Raw genomic sequence first — 21364 nt, 5'->3', positions numbered from 1 at the left:
TTTGGGGGGAATTTTATACTTTTATTACAGACTTGATAGAGAGGTAACAGGAAATGAGAGATGTCTAGAGATATGCAACAAAGCTCCCCAGACAGACTTGAACGATGGACACTGGACACACCCCAGCACCTTCTTGTAAGGTTGTCATCATCGGTGGGTTAAATGGAACATGGAACATATTAAAATAACAGCTTTAAGGATAGGTTCACATTTTGTTATGTCTTAAAATAATACTCACATGCTCATATGTACATTGAAAGTCCTTAAGTTCAGTTCTCTCTAATATGAGGCTTCAGCAATCTGAGGTCATCAAACCAAGAGTTTATCTTCCAAAGTTACAGGTTTTTTTTAGTAACTTTAGACGATACCAACTTGATTGGTCAAACCCAGACTGTTGCAGCGGTTTAAGAGGCATTTTTACAAAGAGCGAGGACACTTAGATTGTATTCACATTAGGAAGAGATCTATTCACAGCCTCCAATAACTCTTAAGATGTACACATGGGCATGTGAGTATTTCAAGATGTGAACAAATGTGAACTTATCCTTTAAGCCAGATGGATGGAGGTGAGACAAGTCAAGACTCTGTACAAACTTCAATCATCATCAACTTATAAACATGAATTTAAATTCAATCACCACGTTCATGCTGTATAAAGTGTCTTGCAAGTTGTCTGACAGTCGATGTTCAATGAGCTTCCTTTTTTATGCGATTCGATGTGAGCTGACCCTTTAGCCGGACGCTCTGAGCTTTCATCACTCCTAATGATTCGTTTCGGTTCTTAGCAGTGAGGAGAACAAGGAAGGGTTGCTTAACCCTAATACCTTTGTAAATACTCTTATTTCAAACCATCTGGTCAGAGGCTGATACTGGGAATGTTGGGCTGAGGATCAAAAGGGCCAGAAGAGGAAGCGGAGGGGGGGGAAAAAAAAAAAGACCAGAATGGCATTGCAATTCAAAGCAGAGCTTCAGCCTCTTATGGGGAATAGGGATTGACGCTTGTCCAAATCAGATTTAAAGAGTTCAAGAGAATTTCCTGACGTCGACAACACACGGCCTTCCACGTTGCGTCACGAAATATGATCAACACCCAGTTTTTAATAAGTCTTTATATCCATTTTCTTTGCCTTGTTCTTTTTGATTGAATTTGTTTCCCCATGCACTTCTTTGTATGTTAAAGGCTGTTGTGTATCTTTAGGGAAGCACCCACAAGAGCTGCTTAATTCAAAGCTGGTTTAGTGGCTCAGCCAGACGGCTCTAAAGGGCTCCACAGAAATCCAATTGCAGACATAATGGGATTGCAAAACAAAACGAAGCTCCTCATGCGGAGAGCGAAAGGGAAGAGCAGAGGAGATGCAGCACGTTAAGAGGGAAGACGTCAACCCTAATGACATACAGTGGAAATTAAACACAAAAAAAGAGGATGTATGTGGCACATTGAACAAATGCTTTAACATGAGTGGGTATACATTCTGTGAGCTCGAGAAGACAAATAAATAAATAAGACAACTTAATGGCGGCATAGAAGAGAGCTGAAACATTTCCTTCAGCTATAAAAGCACTCAAGAGTTCAGCTCTTTGTTCAATTGTGCCCGAGGTTCAAGGTTTCATGTTGGCATTTTCTGCATCTTGAAATATTCAGTGGAAGAGAAAAATAGAAGAGCAGAGCGTCAGGAAATCGGGGTATTTGAAGACAGAGAGAGAGAGAGAGCCAAAGAGCTTCAGAAGTGAAAAGAAGGTCACGCGATGAATCCAATAACAGACTCCCAGAGATGGAGTAGCAATTACTAAACACGTGAATTAAAAAAAAATATATATGCACACGCAAACTTGCATTTTTAATTCTTCATTGGAAAACAAATGCGGATAATATAGGTTTTCCAATTGTGACAACATAAATCAAAAGAGTTAATGCATGGGAAGATATCCCTCGTCAGGTGATATATATACATTGAATATTTCTGTATGGTTTTGATATTTACACATCAAATGCAGTAATTACAAACATTAACACATATTCATACTGTAAACAGAGACAAGCATATCATCCTCAAGAGTCTTTTGGCATGTAAATACCATCACATTCATTTTATGGTGGAAACTTTTTTTTTCCGTCTTATCACACAAAGTGTAAAGTACACACTTTATATCCGAGTCAGTTTCTAATCATTATTTCGTATTCCTTCACCAATTATTATTCCAATCTTTTTTCTTAAAGAAATAAATAGTGTTTTAAATTAAACTTCAGAGGCTTTTCTCTCTTTAAAAAAGGTATTTAAATTCAAAGCAGAGGCAATGCTATAACACACCACTCTTGTTTTGTGTTGTTTCTTTAAAAAAATGACAAGCTGTGATTTAGGTGCATGCATGCTGAGGTGGATGTGTACAAACCGCGTGCCTCTTCCCTTCAGTGCTCATTCAAAGTTAGAAAACGAGTGTATTTGGCATCTCTCATTATGTGGACAATTTTTCAAGTACAGTAAGAAGTGCAGTTCTTTGTTTTGTTTTTTTGTTTTTTTTTTTAAGAACAGCAAGCTTGCAGAAAAAAGTGCAACAATACAATAGGACCATGGACTAAGCGTGGCCTCCCAGGGTGTGCATGTGTCGTTACAGTTATAGCTTGCAAATCAAAAGACCTCTGATGCACAAACACGTTCAAGTACAGCTCAGGAATAAAAAATAAAACTGACAAATATTTCAGCCTCCGTAGCAAAACTGGAGTCATCAAATCATTTGAAGAAAATACCTGGATGATTTCTTTCTCCAAATCATACTTAAAAAAAAAAGAAATTGGAACTATTTTAAGCTGCAAGCTTTGTGTATAATTACTGACTGAAGTTTTCCAGGGTTTTTTAATCCATCAGCAGTCCGTCCATTTAACAATTCCTACTCCTGTCAGGTGACGTGAGTTCCTTCTTTAAAAACAGACACTAAAACTTGTTTAAAGCATCAGTTTTCCCTCCACCATCATTTCTTAAAAATGTCCTCTGTGCTTGTAGAGTTCTGATGAAAAGTGCGCAAAATTATTAAAAGACAAAAATAGGAATTGGACTTCTGACTTAAGTAAATGAATTTTTGTTGTCCCACAGCCCAAAATAAACAGTTCCTGTCCAACATCCACGCTGGGTGACCTCGTAGATCATTTCTCATGTCCTCGAGGCCAGCCATAAACGGTAATCAGGACACACGGAGCTCTTCCCATGAAGGATTTGGCAGCAGCTTCATCCTCAGAACGTCAAACAGACTATTGCAGTTCTGCCTGTATTTCCACAGAATCACAGGGTGACGTAAACACGTTCCTATGATGCTGCAGGTCAAAAGTCCGTGGGGGGGGGGGGGGTTTAATCTTAGCCACATTGACAATACTGCTTCTTCACCTCTGGCCAAGTCTGCTGGATCAGAACATGTGATGTAATGTGGATATAATCCTGAGGGTCTGGTGGCCGGACAGGTGAGCAAAACTAAACACGGCGAGATGCAAACAGCTCATGTTCCAGCAAGATGTCTTCTCAAACCACTGAAAGGGAAATTATAAAACAGATAAGTTTGTTTGTTTCCATCAAGGATCATTTGAGGAAAAGGCTGACAATATTTCATATTCTAATTACTGTCAACAAAGCCCATTAAAACACAAGAAACAATGAAATAATGAATTGGTTCTACTAACAAGTATTGTTTTGCCATGGAGCTCAATTTACACCAAAAAAAATATTAAAAACACATCAATGAGTCACACCGACATGTTTCTTCACTGCCATTAACACACACTCTGTAGTATATTTTGACTCAATACCACATCCAAAGTCTGGCTGGCAGAAATACTCACTAGAGCACAAAATGTGGATTGATGTGGATATGGATCCGCAGCTGAAAATAGTCCCCAACACATGCACTCTATTGCAGCATTTACTCCTGTTTGAGAAACGTTTGCTAAAAGCTACAGTGCCCAGCAGTTTTTAAATCCTTTTTGATAACGAAACTATATATTTGTGACCTGTTTCTTAAGAGTTACATCTTAAGATGGGAAGTCAGAAAGTATTGAGAAACAGACTAACACATTGTTGGTTTTGCTTTTTTTCATGGGATTTTTCGACAACAGGAAACGGCAGCCTTATACCTTAATGTATATGCCATCACTTTCTCTGACATTCAAAAGATATGAACAGAGACACAGAGATCCCATCTGTCTGTATCACATGCTAGTGCTCTGTAATCTTTGCCTAAATAAAAAGCTGGTGTGCAGCATGTAGCATTTACTGGACATCTACATGATACAATTCTTCATTTACATAATGCTCTCAAGTTCATTTATCATTTGTTTTGCTGGTAAGTAAACAGAAATGGGACATTGGAAATGATCTTTTTGACACAAGAAATAAATAAAGTACCACTCTCAGAGGGATAGCAGGATGCTCCGTGCTTCTCTGGGACGTAGTGATGTGCGTGGCTCCGCCTGCGACAGTCCTGCCTCCACCAGCAACTGCACAAGAAAACACTTCTACTGGCCTCATATTGCAACACGATTATTATCCTAAACACTACAGTTTAGTACAGTTTATCAGCAATGACCCTGTGAAACTGCTAAAATAAAATCCTAAAATGCATCTTACTTACTGTAAAAGTGTACACAACACCATGATGAGAACACACCCAATCACACACAACACCAGCACCGTGGCAACGGTCTGTTGTCTGTGATTGGTTGCTACTACGGCAAGCAGGTCGGCATGTTCACACCTCATCCCGACAAAGCCCGAATGACACCTGCAGCAAGGACGGAAAATCAAACTGGGTATGCAGACAGTAGGATTATAAGATACAAAACAGCAGTTCGAAGCTCAAATCACAGTGTTACTGGCTGACAGGGGAAGGCCCAACACTTCTAGTAGTTTGTAAATGTATGTTTATTTATTTATATTTAACTTGAGTGTATTGAGTTTTTTTAACATAGATGTGATGTCATAAGGCGCATGGTTAATTTGTTCCCTCTCTTATCTGCAGCTTCTCCAGAAACACAGAGACCACAATCACCCTGACGTCCGCCATCTTGCACAAGTTACTAGGTCTTATTATTTCACTAATGTCTCTTTTGAAGGATGGCAGCATTTTGCTCTAACACGATGTATATTACAGACCTCCCTGCTCAGCAAAGCCCAGTCCACAAGGGAAGCCAAATGTCTGTTTTTACTATAACTTTACAGTGCAGTCTGTGAGAGCAGCTTCACCTATATTGGTAGAAGCTATATTGTTAAAACTGTCAAGATTTCATGTCCAGCGAACAACAGTCAACTCAACAATGTTGGCATTTTATATTTAAGAGTAACAACTTACACACATGCAGGCGTCTCCTCTAATATCAGGAAGCGACATGTGCCGTGGAAGCAGAAATGGCGGTGCGAGTCTGGGCAGTCGTCGAAATGGAACCGAACAGCTGCTGCCACAAACTCTGTGAGGCAAGATATTGTTGACATTTTCAGTGATACGTATGCAGGTTTTTGTGAAAGTTTAGGACAGTTTCTTTGCTTTTTCTCAGACCATGAATCACTAATATTTCCTACTGAAACCAATGCAAAATGATTTTAGTTGGGTGGCCAGTTATCTTTGAGAGTAGGATTTAAAGGAAGCATGTACTAATATTACAGAACCGTCCACCTTAAGTAGTCTTTCAGTGCATGAATTCTACCCTAAATTACAAATATCAAATATAGAGTGCAACATGACACAGGTGAATATCATAAATCTAAAAAAAGCCTAAGCCTGCAGAGACCTGAAACAACAGCATGTACTAAATCCTAAAGCTGACACCCACGCCACCAACGGTGAACTGAAGCCTTTTGTTACCAGTTGCGTGTGGATTTGTGGTGGCTTACATCTCTCACTGTACCTGCGGGGGACAATTTGAGTCAAGAAAAGTCCCAGTGAGACGCTGCAAACAAAAACCTGTCCATCAGCCCACATTAGGACTCAGGAGAGAGCACATCCCTGCAGGATCCACACAGACACTAAAGCCTTTAATACGGCTTTTTTTTCAAGGAACTATCTCAGTTTTCACTCGGGACAAAAATATCTGATTAAATGAACGCCCAGACTAAACAGGACATTTCTTACACATAAGCTGTACAGTCCGACAAATTCCTACATAACTGACTCAAACAAAAGTCAGTGTTCCCCGAGCAGCCGAAACAGACGCCACAGTGTGGCACTCAGGGTGGGAAGGAGGATGAACATCCAGACAGATAGCTGCATTACAGCCTTCGTCACACACTCCATTCCAACGGTAAATGGGCTTTTGGATTGCAGCCTACATGTATTGTCTCCTTCTTTCAGTCTCTGTGAAAGCCCTCTGTTGTCCCTGAGGCATCTGCCTACCAAACCCCTCTCTCGTTCCATGTGATTTTGGCAGTCGAAACGAGAGGAACATTGAGACAGAAACCAGCCTTTAGGGCACGTACGGTGCTTTTCAGATAATAATTTAATACTGTAGGTGCAGTGTTTTGTGAGACAGCTGAATATACTGCTCACAATCTTAAATTTACCACAAATGCCTACAACAGAGGATCAATTATCAGTGAGCGCCACACTGTCTCCATGTGTTGATGCACTACAGCTCAATGGGAAGCTTTACAGTGTTGGGAACTCCTGCTGGGGAAGCAACGCTGCAGTGAGAGTGGATCAAGGGCTGCAATGAGGGCAAATGGCACGTTTCATCTGAAATACAGTGATTATATTACTTGAAATGGCTAAACAACGAGCTTGAACCTTCACATGTATCTTGACACGACATGACTGTGTTGAGACTTACTTTTAACGGGAGGGATGTTAGTTGTAGTAGTTGCAATAGTTGTGGTAGTTGTGCCTCTTGTTGCAGAGCTGCTTGAGGTCTTTGGAGCAGCAGAGGAGTTTGTATCGATGGAAATGTTGGTTTCAGTAATTGCTGAATTACTCGGCCCTTCTCCAAATGTAAAGAGGGAACCTGCAGAGAGGAAAATAACCTGCTGTTAACATATGATACGGTCCTGCTGTGAAGAAACGTAGAAATAACAACAAAGTCCAGCAGGAATATAATATCAGATAGAGAACACTTGCTGTGAAGGCAGCATGGCAGTGAGAGAGGATCAAGGTCAGTTAATGATACGGTTATTCTTTGATGGACATGGCTTGACAATGAGCTTGAACCTTCACGTGCATGTGGAGACGACATGACACGACGTGCTGAGAGACTTACTTTTAACTGGAGGGACGTTAGTTGCAGTAGTTGCGGTAGTTGTGCTTCTGCTGCTGCTGGTTGCAGAGCTGCTTGTCGAGGTGTTCGGAGCAGCAGAGGAGTTTGTATCGATGGATATGCTGGCTTCAATAATCGTTGAATTGCTCTGCCCCGCTCCAAATGTAAAGAGGGAACCTGCAGAGAGGAAAATAAACAGCTGTTCACATATGATACAACCCTGATGAAGAAAAAATATAGAAATAATAACAAATCCCTGCAGGAATATAATAACAAAAATACCAAAAAGTTCACTGTAAACTCACCATTGAGTACCACAGACATACTAAAAGTACCTAAAGGAATATAAAAAATATATATTACTGTATTGTGGTTTATTTTTTCCCCCCCAAAGGAAAACCAGGTGTCACATATCCCGCTACATGGTGAACCACCTGAGGGTTTAGTCCTAGTAATATGCCTGTACAGCTATGATCATGTGACTTGCCTTCAATGTGACATCGATGCTTCATTGAGTAACTGGTACCCAACAATAGTAACAGGGTCAAGCATCCACTAAAAGGATGAGGCCAAAGCACTATAAATACAGGCGGTTCCTGTGAAGACACGCAATCACAACTAGAGACAGAAACCGGCTCATAAGCACAGGGAGGCTGGTTTGTTGTAAAAGAAGAAACCGACAGAAACTCAAAGATCATAACAAACATGGTCATTTGTTCCTTTTGTTTCTCACCATAAAAATGTGTAAGACAGAAATCCATCAAAATATAACACCTACTTCAGTTTAAATATATTGTATTAAGAATCAGTGACACCATAGAGGAGAAAGAAAGAAATACCATCAAGCACAGTTTGCAATACAAATATGAAAATGAATATGGAGTACCACAGATAAAACACTTTAAATTTAGACAGGAGTATTGCAATGAATGAATATTAAATAACCAATCAGTGGGGGACAACACTGACGTAATCTCTCATTCACCGCTGTTTGCGTTAATCATTACTCACTACATTTATCTAACTGTTTGACATAAAATGACAAATAAGACGCTTATTTTCCTTCTAAATGAGCCACTCACCGCTTATGAGAAAAATTGTATCCCAGAAAATCCGAGTCATCGTGACGACTTGTAGCCTAAAGTGCAGTAAGTTGACGGGCAGCTTCACTGGAACGCGGGCGTGTGTTGAGGAGCCACATTTAGTGGTTAGTGTTGCAGGCTGCAGGGCGAGCAGCGGCAGCAGCAGAGACCGTCAGCACAGGACACATTTAATCCCGTGACCACAGACCGCAGACCTGTCCTCTGCCGTCATGTCCACACATCTGATCTACTGTCGCTTCAGATGTGGTCGTGGAGAAGTGACGAGTTTTCTTTTTCAGCCCGCAGAGTCTCCGGCGGGATGTCCGAGCGTTTGACTTCACTGTGTTCAATTGAGGAAACTCGTGTAATCCTGTCAGAGGCTGACCAATTAGAGGCAGAGAGGGAGGGGGGGGAGGAGGAGGAGGAGGAGGAGGAGGAGGAGGGGGTATCATCTCATTTTGACCTCAATATGACACTCCTGTCGGGTGTGTCTTCACCTGTGAATCTTCTGATTCTGATTCTGTGTCTGATTATCTAAATTATTTCATTTAAGGGCAGTTTAAGTGTTTGTCCTACTCAGTGGTGCAGGACGTTCTCAGATCTTTTACTTCAGTAAAAGTACTAATACCACACTGTGAAAATACTCCACTACAAGACAAATCCTGCATTCAAAACCTAAAGTAATCAATCAAAAGTAAAAGTATTCGTTCTGCAGTAAAATATACTGTCTAATTAGCTAATTTACTATCACATGTGATGTTTCTGGATTAATGTTACTTCTGCATTAATGTGTGTGTTGCATTTTACTGCTGTAGTTGTTTGAGGTTGTGCTAATTCTAACTACTTTACATGCTGTTGGTTAGTTGAATCTACAGCAAAGCATCTTCTATAAGATCATCATGTGTTTGCTGTCCTGTGAGAAACTGTTTTCAGCTTTGTGACGATGCATTTTCCAGCTAATCCAAGGAGGGCTTTAAAATAGTTTATTTATCTTGAGACGGACGAGAATTTTCTCAACCCATAAGGGAACTCTTCATCCTTCAGTTTGTCAGGAAAAATGTGGCCATACATGGGTATGAAAAATTACAATCTGAAAAGTAAAAAAGATGAAGTAAAAAGTATAAAAAAGTATAAAGCTGCAGAAAATAGAAATACTCAAGTAAACTACAAGTACCTCAAATTTGTACTTCCGTATTTTAGCCATTTGACATCCTGCAACACACTGAATCATTTAAAAAAAATGTATTTATAGCGTGTAACATGTTCAGTATATATAAGTCTCCTAGAAATAACTTACACAATTAAGTAAAGGCAATTTAAGATAAAGTATCAGTATCACTGCATAGAATTTTCCCTTTTATTTGATATACAACAGATAAGTATTGTATTGTCATTTACAGATGTTGTAAAATCCTTTGAGGCAAAATTGTGATTTGTAATTTTGGGCTATGTAAATAAATTGACTTGATTTATTCTCTTGAAAAAAGTTAACTGGTTTAGATGTGTTTCTCTATCACTGGGTTTTGAAATTAATAAAAGTTTTATTTCATTCATTTTTTTTCCCTTCAAAGCAGCGGGGCCTAAGAATAGCTTTGCTGGTCCGTCTGTTCATTCATCTGTCCAACAGTTTGGTCCAGAGCAAGATATTGTCGACAGCTCCAGGCCAGATTCCCATGAAATGTGGTGCGAATATTCATGCACTCCAAAGACTACTTCCTCATGTTTCATGTGTCAGCAGTGCCATTATTCCTTTTATCAGGTTCATGGGAGCTGCCAGACTTTCCAGGAAAGTGCAGCAGTGAAATGCTTCAGACACACAAAACGGCTCCTGAACCAACTGGGAAACTGTGCACAGTGTGTTTCTTCGACACTAGATTGTCCTAATAGTCCCAAAATGTAAAGTTCAAAATGAAACCACATGAAACCGCTGACTGATCCCTTTAATGATGAGGTAGCCTCCTTTTGTAAAATGGATGTAAGTATATATAATTTTCCTTTTTTTCCCTTTCTTATTACAGTGACTGCTTCTTTTACTATGCTGTTTAGTGACTTGTTTTGTCACGTACTGAGGACAGAATTGGAGAAGAAGTCCAGCAGTTTTCCATTTTCTGATGCTGAGATGCTCAACATGAGCAGCAAACAAAGAACAACAGCGAGCATTTCAAACCAGCTCCATCTGCTGGACATAAACTATTTGCTAAGGACACATGTTTCCTTGAGACTTAATATTTATAGATTATGTTACAGAATATTGTTGCAGAAGAAGAGAATGCATCAACAATACAAAACAAAAAGGACAACATAAAAGCATAAAACCCTCAAATAGATGCAAGTTGTCCAAAAAAAATGTTTAAATTTCAGGGTCACTGTTATGCCCCCAAAGTACAATATCAATAAAGGCTAATCCTGCATTATTGTCTAATGTTGTGGCCCTGTGTTGTAATCTGCGTCCAAATCTGGATTTAAGATCTTTACTATTTGAGCTCATATCGCGCTCACATGGTGAATATTCCCAAATAAAGTTGTGTTCAAATCAAATTACCACAAACGGATGCAGAAACCCTAATATGTGGTGCCTGTACTTGAAGAACTTTTAATGCATTTGTGTTTTTATTTACTTAAATGGTCAAACTTGGACTACAGTAGAAACTTGGACGTGGGCATATGTTATGTCTCAGTGAAATCAGTGCTTTCACATGAGAGATGAAATTGCATAAACTATATACTTCATTGTTATTTTAATGAAATATTCACTGATGGAGGTCCACAAGGAGAGAAATGTTACTGGTGATTTATCCATATTTAAGATATTCAGAGTCATCCTTTCGTGGTTTTATCAATTGACTGAGTGAAACTGAAACCCCACGTGTCAGCGTCCACCTGCACTCCTCTGTGGTTGATGGAAAACCTCACTAACCTCACTGCGCATGCGTTGTTGTTCTTAATTACTCACCAACAAAAGTACGTGGCCAGACTCTCTCCTTCACACGGTTCAACACAGCACAATCTACCCGAGTAAATCATTGTTGTGGTAGGACATCAGCTCAGTATTTGATCACTCGTTGGTCCATCGATTGCAAAACTCCGCGCACCATATAGGCGCGTGCTCGAGCTTGTCCCGTTATTTGAGAGGTGGGCTGACCTGTGTGGTTCTCTGTCGGACTTCATCGAGTCACTTTTTACCTTTTTGCTGCCACCTTCGATTAACAATGTCGCATGCTGGTGCACAGAAGGTAAATTATACTTTTCAATAAGTCATTTATCTCGGAGTTTAATTCCTTCCATCCTTGTTGTTTGATTTGGAGACGCAGAAACGTTGAATTACTTGGAGGCTGTGTACTTCCTGTTTGAATATCTTTGTGTTTTTTAAACAAACCCTAGTAACAACAAAATAACTATGAACCCGCAAAAAAAAAAAGTCCAGTTCCAGTTGTTTTAAATGGATTTTAGATTTGCAGTCAATGAGTCATTCAGAGGAGATGCTGTGATTTTAGCAAAATAATAGGCTACTTGATAAAATAAACGTTTATAATCTAATAATGTCTGTCTATCTATGTGTTTGTATTAACAGAGCAGTTCTCTGACATTGGTGCTAATGGTTGCTTCTGCAGCCATTGGAGGAACTCTTCAATATGGCTACAACCTCGCCATAATGAATTCTCCCACAACTGTAAGTTTTTCAGTCTGATGGCCAATTTGCATGCGTGTGTGTGTGTGTGTGTGTGGGTGGGTGGGTGTGTTAATAAGTATTGATTATTCAGTAAGATGTAGGTATTTATAGTGTATTTACTTATTTACAGAGCTGATCAGTCTCTGCAGGCTGAGTGTAAAGTTACGTCTACCAGCGAGAACGTACATTAACATTGTGGTAGATTAATACTGATGATTCTCATCTGTGAGTGTATTTGTTTGTAGACCAACCCCACTGTTATTTCACATTTGGGTCACAGTGTAAATTGGCACAATGAAGAATTAGGCTACGATTAGTAGATCTGCGATTAGTCATTCTCATTGTACCACATCCAGTTTTACTGTGCTGCAGAAACTCATTCCGGACGCAGGATCTCTCCTCAGTGTTTCCTTAAGCCGAGCAGCTGCACTGAAAAATAAAGAGCACAGACTGCCATCAACAACAAGCGATTCTGCAACTTGCCAATAGACACAAATATTTATATTCTGAGCATTCAGACTAATAGTGATTGATTGATTTCTTGTGTGTAATGCTGCAAATTGACCCTGAGTCCAGCCTCTCTCTATTAATAGAATAAATCAGTGAATAGAAATCGCCTGAAGGCAGAAATCACAGTGTGGATCACCACCAAAATGTAAACGGACAAACTCCTTAGGCTCCTAGGTAATAAGTGTTGGCTTTAACATCTGCTCTGTTAAGGTGTGTGTGTGTGTGTGTGTGTGTTTGGTTAACTCAGTGAGACTTGAATGGTCGACTGTCTTGTCTTTTCTCAGTTTATTCAAACCTTTGTCAATGAGACGTTCCTGGAGCGCTGGGACATCCAGTTGGAGGACTACCAGGTGACTCTGGTCTGGACAATTATTGTCTCCATCTTCTCCTTGGGAGGCTTCGCAGGGGCTCTTATCGCAGGACCTATGACCATACACTTCGGGAGGTAATATAAGATCATGCTACTGTATTTAAATGTAGGACTGCACGAGTACAGACGACTGCAAACTGAGAGAGTGAATGATCCACCTGTTGACGTGCACGTGTATGAATGAATCAAGAGATTGCTCATTTACTTTCCTCACGTGTGCACATGCAAATGAACCTGAATTGAGTTTTGTTTCCTCAGGGAAACATATAAGTGTCATCAGTCATGTTTGCATACAGCATATAGTACTGTAAGTGACTTTAAAGCAGTCGGCTGATGGCGTCCTATTTTTTTATTATTGTGAACAAATCACATGAAAAGACCGAAACCAATGTGTCTCAATACTTTCCGTCTTTCTTGCCCTTTCTGTTGCACTCAGCCCCATTCATTCATTCATTCATTCATTCATGCACGGGTCACAAAAACAATATATTTTTTGAAAAAATGCTAAATAATTTCCCAACTGCTGGGCACTGTAGATTTTAGGATTAAATACTGCATTTATTGGCGACTATTTTCAGTTGCGGATGAATACACATTTGATGCTTGACTGACTTTTTACAGCAGCAGGACAGTGAATGTGGGAGTGACTCAAAATAAACTACATCTTGTGTGTTTTTGGACAACAATGGAGCTCTATGGCTCAGATATATATCAGGCTTTAACCACACAGATTAATACATGTTGGTACGATCTATTCATAGCTGATTTGGGGAATATATTAATGATTTTCATACGATAAATCTAACCACATGGAGTTCCTGTGAGACTGCCAAACAGAACGTCCATTAGTTTGAATTTCTTAAGATGTAAACTCTCGTCGACCACCAACAGTTGTTACCGATCTATTAAATGTGTCCTCTTTTCCCTTCCCCAAGGAAGAAATGCCTGCTGCTGAACAACATTTTCCTCATGATGGGTGCACTCTTAGCTGTGACGAGTAGAGCTGCCAAGTCTTTTGAGATGATCATTATCTCACGTGTCCTGGTTGGGATAAACGCTGGTATGTCATTTGTACGTCATGTACTGTATATTCATAATGAACGTAGCAGACTGAAATGAGGACTGAACTGAACAGAGACATTTAAGTGATAATGATACAGTGGAAACATAAAAGGTAAAAGACTTCACAGAAAGCCACTGCGTGTTTTGCAGGGATCAGCATGAATGTGCAGCCCATGTATTTTGGAGAAAGTGCACCAAAGCACTTGAGAGGGGCTATCTCCTTGTCGTCAGCTGTTTTCACAGCATTTGGTGTTGTGTTGGGACAGGTGGTTGGACTCAGGTATGGACGCTGTCTGAATCGAATTTGGCCAATCTTTAAGTGTACAGTAACACTCAGGATTGTTTTTTTATAGAGAGATTTTGGGGAGTGAGCCGTGTTGGCAGTATCTTCTTGCCAGTAATGCCATTCCTGGCCTCATTCAGCTCCTCACCCTGCCGTGGTTCCCAGAGAGTCCCAGATACCTGCTCATCGACAGGGGGGACAAGGAGGCTTGTATTAAAGGTGGGTACTGTAATATGTCAACCAATGGTGGAAAGTAATTAAGTACATTTACTCAAGTACAAGTGCAATTTTAATGTACTTGAGCATTTCCATTCTATGCTACGATATACTTCTACTCCACAACATTTATCTAACGGCTGTAATTACTAGTTATTTTTAAGATTAAGATTTTCACATTATAAAACATGATAAGCTTATAAAATAAATGGCATTGTTAAAGATTAAACCAGTGGTTCCCAACTTTTTTGGCTTGTGACAAATTAGAAAAAAGCATTTTCTAGTTGAAGCTTCTTCTCATGTTTCCGATGTCTATGAGTTGTTAGCAGGTTAGCGACCTCCTCGGTTGGTAGCCACCGAACTAAACTACCAAACTGTTGTAGATTTAGCTACACTTCAACCTGCTGCAACATTAAAATGCTACATACACGTTACTGCATTGAGTAATATCATATATAATTATACATCAGTCACAGGGGCCATTTTTCTGCAGAACGAGTACTTTTACTTTTGATGGAGGATTGTTACACAGTTGTATTGTTACTTTTACTTAAGTAAAGGATCTGAGTACTTCATACACCACTGCTGTCAACTCAGCACATGAAATTATAATATATATATTTTTTTATATATATATATATATATATATATATATATATATATATATATATATATATATACACATATATATGTAAAAGAAACATACAGAATAATAAGTTAAGAAAAGAACAAAAAACTCTCAGGTATATAAGTTTTTTTTCTTGGTCAGCTTTGAGACGGCTCCGAGGCTGTGAGGTCCAGAACAGCGAGCTCGATGAGATCCTGCAGGAACAGGCTGAAACCAGAGGCATGAGGCCCAGCCGACCCTGGGAGCTTTTTACTGATCGCTCAGTGCGCTGGCAGCTCATCTCTGTCATGATCATCAGCAGCGCCATGCAGCTCTGTGGTAATGACTCGGTAAGAACTTCATTGTCATTATCATAGAGATTTTTCCAGTGTGGTGTGTGTCTCTGAGAACGTGGTTGGGTGTCTCTATAGAAAATATTGTTATATAAGCCGTGAGGGTCAGTGTTACTGATACCGAGCTACAGTATCAGGTGTCTTTTAGCTCTGCTATGTCAGAAGGTTGATTAGAAATTTGAGATGATCCATCAGCGGTTTGTGTTGTGTTGTGTCGGGGTTTCTTTACGTTCCCGCAGGTCATATTAATAATGTATGGTGGTGATGAAGCATCGTTGCTCGCTGTAATGTGCAGCGGATGATGTGTAAAGACAGTTTAGTTTGAATGTGCATTATGTACTCTGTATATATGAGCGTTTGTAACACTTCTGCACTGATTTTCAGAGCTGCAACAAGTTGCCTTCCCTGAGTGTGCTGGCTAAATACTGTGTTTCAAGGCTTTTAACCACATGCTTGGCAGCTTTAGGGAGGGGACAGGGTATTAACATAGTTACTCTTTGGACAAAATGCTGGATTAATCAGCTTATTAACAGTTGAAACACTTGTAATGATGCTCTGCAGCACTCTAATATCTGCTTATGTTCTTTTTCTTTTAGATTTACTTCTATGCATCATACGTATTCAAAGAGGCCGGAGTGTCTGACGATAAAATCCAATATATCACAATTGGCACTGGTACATGTGAATTCACAGCCTGCATAATGTGTGTAAGTATCCGTCATTAAAACATGTTATGTAACCGGCTAGAGGCAAATAGAGGCTGTTGTTTGTATTCATCTTAAAGCTTTAACTTAGACTAAAGGCTAAGAACAGCCCCATGTGCTGTACACACAACAGCGTTCACATTTCCTTTCAAAGCTGAGACCACTCGCTCGGGCATATGATGTTACGCTAAAAAGATATGAACACTTCACGATAAGATACACAAATTCCTCAGCAGCTACCAAGAATTGAGAAAGTAATGGATCTGGAACTAACTGCTAATTAGATAAAAGAAAAGTAGTTCCTGGATATCTTTGAATGGACTTTATGTTGAGAAGATGTTATGTTATATACATATATATATATATATATATATATATGTATTGATTTTTTTCAGAATCTGCTGATAGAGCGCAAAGGTCGGAGGTTCATGCTGATGGGAGGGTTCATCCTCATGACCGTCTGGGCCGTTGTCTTCACAATTGCTCTGTCGCTTGAGGTATTATAAATAATTTAACTTAGCTCCATACTGAACTTTTCCAATGAAAAATCATGCATGTATCCTCAGTGTTCAAGTAAACGATTAAAAATCTGTTAATGTCTGTGATAATTATGTGCGTTTTCTACGGAGAACTTGTGGTGATTATTATAGTCTGGGTCGGATTAGGGTTCAGTTTTTGTGGGTGTTAAATTGTCGTTGTGATTGTTTGTTTTTTATTGACTAAATGCTAAACAACATTAACATTTCAACAACTCAATGAGTGGAAGCTAACAGATCTGACTGTCTGAAACACAGTGTGTCAGTCAGTCCACCAGGAGGCATCATGAGTCAATATTCAAGCTTTAGAAAATATTTGACTTTTACGGGGAAAAACACTACACCTCAATCTTTGGATTTGTCATTTAGTTATACTAACTTAAAGTCTTATCACAATCACTGTGGTCCATATATGAAATATGAAAGTGTCAGAATGCTGGTTTCTTTTCTTCTTGCTCACGAGTTTCTCACTGTGGATATTTGACTTTCCTCCACACATGCAAACAGCACCACGTATCCTGGATGCCTTACCTGAGTATGGCCTGCATCTTCACCTACATCCTCAGCTTTGGCATGGGACCAGGTCAGTTTATGAAGACTTTCTGTATTCTTTTTGTTTTTACGCCAAATATACTCAAAAATTGTCGTCTCAAGATGCTTCAATGAAATGAAAATGAACAGAGTCTTCTCTCTTTAATGTCATCGAGATGGACCAGTTAAATACTTAAATACTACTTCTTCACATTTCAGTAATATGTCAACATCTTCAATACAGTTTTAGTCATTTTCTCTTTGCTGCTACAGTAAACTATTTAAATTCTAAATAGAAGTGTCACATCCAATCCAAACCTCCCGGCACATCTCAGCTGTTACCATTTGCATAAATCCTCAAATTGTCTCCTGAGCGCACATTTCAGGTGATTTTACACTCAGTTGCCAGTTTATTAGGTACACCTAGCTAAAACCAATGCTAGTGTTCAATACAGCAGTCCTGCAATAAATCCTATCTGAATGAAGGATATAATATTATAAAAAAGCGCAATCCTGTTTTGCATCACATATTTTGAACTATTTTACAGTAATACCATGTAAGTTTGTCATGTACGTAAATGTTGATCATTCTTTCATGAATGTGTAATAAAGAAACTTATTATATGTTTCTACATACTATCATGTTACTCTTTATGACATCAGTGTTGAAGCTTGATCTGAACAAACATAGAGCCAGGACATTATCAGCTTACTGCAGATATTACATTGGGGAACACAATTTTTGTTGAGTTAGGTCTGACAGCTGTTTTTAACTAATTTCTGGGTGCGGAATCCAAAACTGATCTCAGTTTTTCACTATCACGTCAAGTTTTTGAACTATAGGATCCCCGTTTTCTTAAAAAATATGAAAAATACTGTACTTAACAGATATGTGTGTGATAGTACTGACCTATTGGAAGTTGCACACACCTCTCACCGCACTGTCTCCATTGTGACTGCACAAACAAGTTGCCACGTAGCTGTAGATGAGTCCAATTGTAATCAGCTGGCAAGTCTTACTACAGCTAATCAGTGGAATTTTGCTTATCTGGAGGGTAAGCTGTGGAGAAAAAACTTGACGTGCTAGAAAAAAACTGACTGCAATTTTGGAATCAGCATGCCAATTTTAGTTTTAATCAGCATAAAAATCTTTTTTCAAATTGTTCCCCAGTGTTATCGGTACCAGCGTTTATATGTCTGCGATAAATAACAAATAAAAGTCAGAACAGAAATGTTAAAGCAGGTTTGAGGTCATTTAGAAACAATGTCAACGTTACAGTAGATAGTTTGTCCACCAGAGAGCACTGAGAAGTTAAATGAACTGCTCAGTTGAGGGATCCATATCAGGATTGTTTATTTATGTTATTACTAATCATTTATTTATGTTATGTCATGTCCAGTAGGGCTATAAGGCTTTAATAGTTAATGTTTCTGTTTCTGTTTATATTTCTTTTTTATTAACTTTGTTTATTGATTTGTGAGTGACAGTGTCATGTTGTAGTAGTGCAGTAGAAAAAACAAGACATGGCAGCTACAAGAACAATACAACACCAACAGTCAGCTTGGTCATATTTCACATATTACAGTAAACACAAAAACAGAATAAAAATATGTTAATAAAAATAAGATATAAATAAGATAAAATGGGATTTTATTTGGGGATAACTGGGAAGGTAATTTTCTTTGCATCTGTTTCTGTTTTTAAGGATGTGATAATGAAGCTGTAACTGATCAATATGTGTCATATTGATTCTCAGCCGGAGTGACGGGCGTTCTGCCCACAGAGATCTTCAATCAGACGGCTCGGCCGGCAGCCTACATGATCGCAGGCTCCATGATGTGGCTCAACCTTTTCATCACTGGGATGATCTTCCCATTTCTAGTGGTCAGTCTGTCACTACCTCCATCCAGCTGTCAGCATCTGTCCGTCCATCCGTCCATCGAACAAACATGCAGTGACAATATACAAGCATACATACATATAGAGTGGTTTAGACAACTAAAACACATTAAGGGTTATTTTAGAAGTTTATATCTTTATTTATTCTAAAGCCAGGCTGCTTGGACGATTTAAATGTATGTATGATATACATATTTATACATATTGCTAGTTTTACACAAACGTCCTGCAGGTATTAAGTTCACTATTTAGGTTATTTGTACAGTTAATTGTTCTGTGCTGTTATTGTTTTTTATGCAATGAATATAATGAAATATATGTGATATTTTATTTAAGTCGGCTACTTTTTCCCCTTTTTTGAAATTGTATGTGGGTGGGGGTAGTCAGTGTATATATAATGGTAAAATAGGGGTTGGGAATTTGGGAACCACTGCTCTATAGCACCTCCCAGAGTTCAGAGTCTCAAACTGAGGAATTAAGGGATGAGGTCTGCCTGTCAGGATGCTTTATCTCTAACTATCTTTCCAAGATATGGAATTTGGAGTTTATTAAGATTGAGGCACATAACTAGACATTTCATTAGTCACTTACATCATGTATTACATCAGTCTGACAGCTTTCCGTTGCCTGTCTTTTACAGAGCGAGTTGAGCGAATACTGCTTTGTGCCTTTCGGAGCGGTCTGCCTGTTGTCTGCGCTGTACGTCGGCCTGTTTCTGCCTGAGACCAAAGGGAAGTCTCTGTCGGCCATCACAAGTGAATTCCACAAGCTCAACTTCAAAGGCCAGGACCAAAAGTGTGCATCGCAAACTCAGTATCAGCTGGGAGAAGTGTGTCTTTCCACGGCCTTGTAGACAGACCTTTTTCTCCTGAAACACACAGTCACATCCACCGTATGCCTCACTTTGACCCGATCTGCTTGAGCTGGAGGAAGTCATGCACATTCTGACGGAAACGGGGGATGTTCACTTTCATATCACAGAAAGCAACTAAGATCTACTATAACTCCTTTATCTGGAGTGTGTTTTCTATGAAGAGAATTTAAAGGAGTTATCACATGTATGCACGTTTTGCTTCTCTGCGTCACTGATTGATATGAGACAAAAGTAATTCAAACTACTGTTTATTCAGCGGACTGTGGCAGAAATCATCTGCTACATAGTGATGTGTTTTTTGTTATCAGACGCAGCAACAGCAGTTGTTTGGACCCACTGCTGAAAGAACCTCTTAAAACACATCTCATGTTTATTTATAAATGTGTTTTTAGGTGAAGAATAAAACATTTCAGCTAGGAAAATAAACCGTAATGAATTTTATTAAGATATTTTTCAGTCCTTTCCTTTTTAACGGGACAAAGAATACAGTTGTTACCAGCAGAGTTATTAATGATTATGTCCTTTATCATGTGGGAGATCAAAGGTCAGAGTAAGCTGCACATCAGGCCTTGCAGTTTAACAACCTACAGAGCTACAGGGTCTTTGCTGTGCTGCAGATGCACCACAGCAAAGAGAATGTATTTAGATAGAAACAAAGAGTTAATTTGCACCTTATTAAATATAAACACCTCATTCATAAAATATGGTATCATGATGTTGAGCATTCACGTTTTTAGTAATAATAGTGTGTGTGAAATCCACTGTTTTTACATGAGTGGAATATGTGCACTTGTTTATGTTGAATATTGCCGTCATTCTTTTTGTTTTAATGATCAAACTCTGAGCCAATAAAAGTGTCTTATATTAACGTAGCTTTTCATCCTTAATTTCTCAATGAGATCATCAAAAGGCACCTTTCAAACATAATACAGTTATAGAGTTGCATCAAATAAAATGCGTCTGGTGTCAAAAGTTTCGAACGTTGGTTTGGTGAGCACACACATGCACACACATTCACTATAAACAATAATTCATCTTTCTATTAATAGTTTTTTTTATGTGAGAGTATTTTACCTGATAAACAGCCAGGAAGCTTTTTTTAAGTATGTCTGTGAGTGTAGGTAGGCAGACTTCTGTGTCATCTGGTTGTCAGTTTTGTAGTTTTTCTTTATACACTGAAATGTGTTTAAATGATAATGATGTGACTCTCTCTCACGTAAGCCTTTAACCCCTTAATCTCTGTGCCAGACGCACCGGTGGGGCCAGGTGTTGTTACAACTTTATAGTCTGCTGCAGGTCCCAAAGTTTATAAAGATACGGAGACGTAAGCCTGAATCTTTTAGGAAATGGGTTTAAAATGGTGCGCAAGACATCAAGACTATTTAATATTTTATTGATATTTAAGTTTATAAGTAAACCAGCCATTAAATAACAGCATCTTATC

The 21364-nt window shown here is 39.0% G+C and overlaps 2 protein-coding genes across 2 annotated transcripts; one reads left to right on the top strand and one right to left on the bottom strand.

The window, feature by feature from the left end:
• Positions 1 to 4393: 4393 nt before the first annotated feature.
• Positions 4394 to 8344, bottom strand: tgfa (transforming growth factor, alpha). Its single transcript, XM_070903147.1, is given in 7 exon segments — positions 4394 to 4480; positions 4615 to 4640; positions 4643 to 4764; positions 5332 to 5446; positions 6803 to 6973; positions 7226 to 7399; positions 8305 to 8344. Coding segments are annotated over 7 exon segments (735 nt in total).
• A 3169-nt stretch (positions 8345 to 11513) lies between these two features.
• LOC139282581 (solute carrier family 2, facilitated glucose transporter member 11-like) lies at positions 11514 to 19899 on the top strand. The gene is made up of 12 exons (XM_070902359.1): positions 11514 to 11537; positions 11876 to 11974; positions 12769 to 12929; positions 13790 to 13914; positions 14067 to 14196; positions 14270 to 14418; positions 15185 to 15372; positions 15972 to 16082; positions 16475 to 16576; positions 17123 to 17198; positions 18904 to 19031; positions 19687 to 19899. The coding sequence occupies exons 1-12, from the start codon at positions 11514 to 11516 to the stop codon at positions 19897 to 19899; spliced, it is 1506 nt and encodes a 501-aa protein (XP_070758460.1).
• The last annotated feature ends 1465 nt before the right edge of the window (positions 19900 to 21364 follow it).

This window comes from Enoplosus armatus, chromosome 3, assembly GCF_043641665.1.
Source record: "Enoplosus armatus isolate fEnoArm2 chromosome 3, fEnoArm2.hap1, whole genome shotgun sequence".
Classification (NCBI taxonomy): Eukaryota; Metazoa; Chordata; class Actinopteri; order Centrarchiformes; family Enoplosidae; genus Enoplosus; species Enoplosus armatus.
This window is presented reverse-complemented; position numbering and strand designations above follow the sequence as displayed.

Bases quoted from the DNA above. Each gene is read 5' to 3' on its own strand.
- LOC139282581 (XM_070902359.1), top strand. From the start codon at position 11,514: ATGTCGCATGCTGGTGCACAGAAG. The intron at 11,538-11,875 runs GTAAATTATACT...TTGTATTAACAG, and splicing joins CGCATGCTGGTGCACAGAAG to AGCAGTTCTCTGACATTGGT. The intron at 14,197-14,269 runs GTATGGACGCTG...GTTTTTTTATAG, and splicing joins GGACAGGTGGTTGGACTCAG to AGAGATTTTGGGGAGTGAGC.